The sequence below is a fragment of the Emydura macquarii genome, unplaced genomic scaffold (assembly GCF_026122565.2).
Source record: "Emydura macquarii macquarii isolate MOO-44397 ecotype Brisbane River unplaced genomic scaffold, CSIRO-AGI_Emac_v2 contig_2897, whole genome shotgun sequence".
NCBI lineage: Eukaryota > Metazoa > Chordata > Testudines > Chelidae > Emydura > Emydura macquarii.
In genome coordinates this window covers 5,011,004-5,017,003 of record NW_027133034.1, presented here as the reverse complement: position 1 = coordinate 5,017,003, position 6,000 = coordinate 5,011,004, and the positions used below count along the sequence as shown (strand labels likewise).

Here is a 6,000-nt window from a genome sequence, read left to right as displayed (position 1 = left end):
GCAAGAGTAATACTGCAAAGTACTGCTCTATTCTCATTTATATCTACAATAAAATTCTATGAACAGCTGTCTCCCAAAACATACCCCAATAAAATAAAATAAAAAGGTAACACCCAGTGTCCTATATTTGTATATTTATGGTCAGTTAAAAAAAAAAAAAGTAAAAGAAAGACAAGAATAAAAGAGCCCCATTCAGAGGTGCATATTTACATTCTTCAAACTGTAGCGGTGAAAAATAATTCTATTAAGTGCAGGACATTCCTAGTGTTGCAGTAGTGACATTTTTAATAAGTCTTCATGAAAACATTTCTTTTGTCTTAACAGTGATGCATTCCATGACTATGTGACAATTCTATCTTCCCCTTCACTTGCATCCAGTGATAGAGTCTGGATTGAAAAGCTCCTTGTATAATGGAGGAAACAGCGTATTCACTATATCTGGATGAGATTGCTTAAATACTTGCAGTTTCTCTCCATGCAAGTTGCAAAGTGCAGTAATGGTTGGTATCTTGGCTACTAACTGTAAGGGAAAAAAAAGAGCAAGAAAGTGTTTAGAATAAAGCAGGGTTTCCAGAATGAACATCCTGCTGGGTAGAAAAGTAACTGACTGTGATTCACTGAGAACAGTGAAACCTTTTTAAAATGACCACCCAGACCGGCAAAATGAAATTGTCTAGAAGAGGCTGGTTTTTAATTAAAGGCCAAACACAATTGTCCTGGAAAGCTTGGTTCTACCTTAAAGTGGTCATTCAAGAGAGAGGGCTGCATACTGGAGGTGGTCCTTAATGAAATCTCATTCCCATAATAGCAGCAAATAAAACCACTAATGATTGGAGTGAAAAAGAAACAAAGAAGCTAGGCTAGCAGGGAAAAGAATAGCAATAACTGCCGTTAAGTTCCCTAGAAAAACTAAGCATATAACCTGCTGCTGCTGCTGTTACAGAATTTCCTGTGGAAAGTAACATATTTTTGGTCAAGCAGCAGTTTTTTGTACAGTTACTTGAGGAGGCTACGTAATTAAAATGTCTCCATTTCCTCTGAATTTACAATTTATGTAATGCATGCCACACATTTCATAGTTCTTACTCTGGCAAAAGTCTGATTGAAATGAATGGGAAGGGGTTTTTTTGTTTTTGTTTTTTTCTGGACCAGGACTGCAGCATTAGGCCTTGCTTTTCTGATGACAGTTTGAATGTCTTTTTTACAGTAGTATATATATTTGACAGATATGAAATCCATAATTACAGAATAAGTATCTTTGTGATCCTTGCAGTGGACATGAAAAAAGCTGGGGGCCAGATGCACTATGCACTCCCCATTTGATTTTCTAGAACAACGTGCCTACACTTTTTGCCAGTGTTAGCAAGAATATGTATAGGAGCATTTCAGTAAGACTTACCAAACCAACTGATAAAGCTATTGTCTTGGTTCTACTGAAATAGACTCACATCAAGTCTTACAAATTTTATTTCTCTTTTAAACAATGACAATTACAGCAAATCAGTAGCAAAATATTTGGCCAATAGAATAAAGGCTAAATACCAGATTTATTCAGGTTGATCTATGACTGTAAACCTTCAAGGATAACTCACTGCTATTTTCTCCTTGTGTGAGTGCAAATTCCAAAACTTATTACCCCCTCAGTTGAACAACTGAAACAAAATATTATAAAGTGGTAACACTTTCTTATTCAATGGGAAAATATATTAGGACTAAGTTAGCTTTCTGAATTCTTTTAATATCTTCCAGAGCCTTCTGGCTTTCATTCTCAGTGAACTCTTTAAACAAAAAACAAAACAAAAAACAAAACAAAACAAAACAAAAAAAAGGTTACATTTTGAATACTGCAGTAGACAAATGCTTAATACCTAAATTGCCACTTCACCTTCGGCAGCACTATTGGTGTTCCTCCACTTTGAAATCATCCTCTATCAAAGTCTTACTTTGGTTATCAAATATATAAGAAGAGTTATAACAGAATTGCTGTGTACATGTTAGCAACACTCCTGAATCTGAGGAACACTTGTTTCATTTATATAGTCATGAACCAGTGTATTTTAAGGATCTACCTTTGCCAAGGTGTCATCATCAAGATGGTTCTTCTGAATCACATGTTGAAGTGCAAAATAAATCTTTTCCTGAAGTTTCTGGACCTTTCTTGGTTCTATTAGCCATGCTCGATCTGACAAAGAAGAAAGGCAAGGGCTAAAGCCAACGAGAACAAGGAAAGACGGCTCATCTACATGTGGGCACCACACACCACACTGAAAAGTGTTAATAATCATCTCATTATGCTGAGGGATTGCAATGCTATTAACACATGATTTCAGAGGCAGAATATTCTGAACTATTACAAGATCACCTGGGAGTTTAAGTAATGGATTTGAAGTACGTACTTGCTACCAATGCACTGTATTTACATGCTTGAACCTGACTACATGGACTTCAAAAACAGGACAAGAGAGAGAAAGACAGGACAAAATGTACAAGCACCTGCAAAGAAATTAAACAAGGTTCAAGCAATTCATTTATTTCCTGTTGTTTTCTAGTTCATATTTCTCTATTTACATACCTCACAGATGATGTACAAGCAATGCTATCTGAGTGTCTTTTGAGTCCAGAAAGAAAAAACAAACTGATCAAAGTAGTCACACCTCATTGAAAGTAATAAAATATAACAATTTAAAAAATTAAAAATTAAAAACTAAATAAACTACAGTCTCTACTGGGGCTAACATTTTGAGACCAACAGTTAACTCTGATTGAACAGAAATAGTTTCCTTCAAAAGAGTTCCTTAATACTTAAGATAAATTCTTTTTGTTGCAACATCTCGAAGTGCAATTTCATCATTATTTAAAAAAATGAACTTTTTTTTAAACAACACCAAATAAAATAAACTGTGAATTATCTCGGAGAATATGTTTACAGAAATAGCTGCTTGGACTCTATTTGCTTATACTGAAGTCAAAGGCAAAACTCCCACTGACTTCAGTGAGAGTAAGGTGAGGATCTATATTATCCCAACTCATGGCTTCCGGAAACAACCATATGGTAAGTGATGCAGCAGATCTTGATTCAATTCTGAGTCCATTAATACAATGCATTTACTGTACCAGTAAACTTTTTTGTTATCATGCTGCATATATCTTTCTCCCTCTCTCTGTCTATTCAGACTGGATCTTAGAAAGAGTTTTAGGCTTTCAAACAGAAAATGAAAAATCTATCTTAGTGCAGAAGATGAATTTTACAGGAAGGGCCATGAGGTACAGAAAAGCCCTTCCCACATTTAAATACTTATTTTTTTAATCAGATACTGAAGTGAAGTAATGGCACTAATCGCATAGGATTAATGTAAACTGACCATTAATATAAATGCATCATACAGGCCAGATAACAGTTATGTTTCAGCATATAATTAACAGGATACTATAAATTTGTCAGGCATTGTGTGGGAAGAAGTGCATGAAAAGTGTGTAGCAAGAAAATATTGCTGTTTGGAACACACTAATCTGAGCCTTCGCTGAAAAGAGACAGAGCTGAAGTCTTCAGACACTGAGCAGATGCTCAGAGAAAGGAACCTTGTTAGCAAGATAAAGAATCTTGTTCACGTAAGGTAAGCAACTGGATTCTGTAATAGCAGTAGCAGCAGTAACAAGATTAGGTAAGAGTTTACATAACACCTGCCTAAGTGAGCATATAGTAATATTCAGACTTCATATATTAAGTGCAAAATTTTATGCTGTCATAGAAACATGCACCCTAGTGGATTTAAACCAAGACCCAGTGTGGCAGACTGGAACGAAACAAATTTATCACAGAGGGATATTTCCTAAAGCCTTTTTTCTCTCTGTCTATAACAAACATAAGCTTAAAAATGAATCAATGCTGTTGGTACATAGAATTTGTGAATTATGTTTCAGTATCTAATACTACAAGTTAGGGCTGTTATACATAAAGCATAAGAGTATTTAAGTTCATTACAAAGAATATGTTTTTCATAGGCATACATGGGGTTTCAACCCATCTGTCAGTTATATCACCGCTTCCCCCCCAAATAAACACACACACTACAAAAAGAAGTGGCACATATAATTTGCTTTGATATTTGTTTCTTTGTGATGTGGGAGGGAAAAGAAATCGATTACAAGTGTCTTTTTGTCAGTGTATAGGAAAGACCCATTCTGGAGATGAAAGGTAGAACTATGGACTACTCTTGTGTTTCTGAAGAGCAGACACCAAATTCTGAGTTAGAACACAAGGAATATGAGTTCGGTAGTTGCTTCTGTTTTTCTATAGTACACAGCTACCAAACAGCTTGGTAAACTCAGCCATCTCTGTTCAAGAGAGGCACAGAGCTTGAGTAATTTAGCATGACTGTTGTGTAGCAGGACTGAAATACATTAGTAGAATTAATAGGGAACCTTTCCAAACATTTGCTTACAGTTCAATTGTTTCAAAGTCAGGGCTGTGTCACTCACTTTTCTGAACACTAAACGCATCCACAAAGGTTTTAGAAAAAGTAGAAAAAGCAAGGGATTCTCAACAATCAACACCAAATATTAGTGGCAAGTAGAAGTGTTTGGTACTTTCCAAACTAAAGGGTATTTAGAGTCCCACAAGGATGAATCAGTATTTTGATATCTATGTACCTACCTGCAGCTAAGTGCATCTCATAAAGGGCTGGAAGAAAACAAACTAAAATTAATGGGAATCTTTCCATTACTTTAGTGGGGTCTGGATCAGACCTAAAGCAGGTGCCATAGTCTTAGATCTATTGGTTGTGCTTTGTTACCAGATCTTGCTGTCTGGCTAAAGCAGTAATTTGCTTTTTCTTCCTGTATTTTCCAAGGCACAATATTGGGTAGAAATTCGATTTCACTTAAGTTTCTCTAGCTCCCAAATACATTCAGCTACTGCATTTGTCACACATTTTTCCTGATCCAAAGCACATTCAAGTGAATGGAAAGTTTTCCATTGACTTAAATGTGCCTTGTGTATTTCTAAGTCAGTGCTGTAAGACATCAAACACAGCTCTCAATGAAGATTTTAATTCAAAGACAGATTCAATCATTGTCACAGAGATTCCACCTCTGCACATTGTGAAGGTTTTGTAATATAAATCAAAGCTCAATTGAAGAGGTATAATTCTGCTCACACCTCTGCTGCTTGCTTTCTTATGTAGCTGAAGAACTTTCAGCTAAGAAAACACCCTGGAAAAGCAGCTTTGTATGTGGTGAATTCATCTAAGAAGCCAATGGTACTAACCTGCAGCAATTACTCACTGGATCATCCCTTCCAACACTGAGCAAACTGTTATAGAACACAAGATCTCCTGTAGAAATAACAAGGAACAGAATCCTTGCAGCACATGTTATTAATGAAGATATCAAGCATGTTGACACCATCTGTACTGGTCTAATTCTATGTAAATTAATCTCCTCCACAGATGTGATAAGGAGCATAGCAATCTAGAGAAAGCCAGGAGCAGAACTGGGTGAACAATGGGGAGAAAAAAATAAAATTTCATAAAGGCCTGATGGAGCTAGGCAAACAATCCCCATTAACTTTCAGTAGGAAAGTAACTAACGTGCTTTTAAAAATCCCACACTGAATAGTGAACATGTCCACTAGATTCAGCTTGTGATCTAATCCAATCACCCATGTTCCAAACCCTTTATTTCCCTACTTTTCCATGAACATTCATGCAGGCTGTGTGTTTTCAAATCCACGTAGTTTGGGGGAGGAGATATATGTGTGAATATGGGCAAATGAGCATATTCCCATGAGAATAAACATATTTCTAACTGGTCCTTGCACAGGTTTGCGTACCACTTGCTCCCATCCCACATGAAAAGCCAGTCACATTGCAGTCCCTATACTCTCCCAAAGACAGTGTGCCTTCCTGGAATTCAAGAAGAAATGTGCCTCCCTGATGCACAATATCTCTCAGAGGGCCATCTGGGGGGATGCTATTCTTCAGCACTTGCAATGGGTGCCTA

At 36.5% G+C, this 6,000-nt stretch overlaps 1 protein-coding gene across 1 annotated transcript in view; it reads right to left on the bottom strand.

Moving 5' to 3' along the window:
• Nucleotides 1-364: 364 nt before the first annotated feature.
• The window catches only part of RORB (RAR related orphan receptor B), a 39,334-nt gene continuing 33,698 nt past the window's right edge, over nt 365-6,000 (bottom strand). Inside the window, exons 7-8 of the mRNA XM_067568531.1 lie at nt 2,070-2,182; nt 365-520 (exon numbers count right to left, since the gene is read on the bottom strand). Of these exons, the coding sequence (XP_067424632.1) occupies nt 365-520; nt 2,070-2,182 (269 nt within the window). The remainder of the gene's footprint in view (nt 521-2,069; nt 2,183-6,000) is intronic.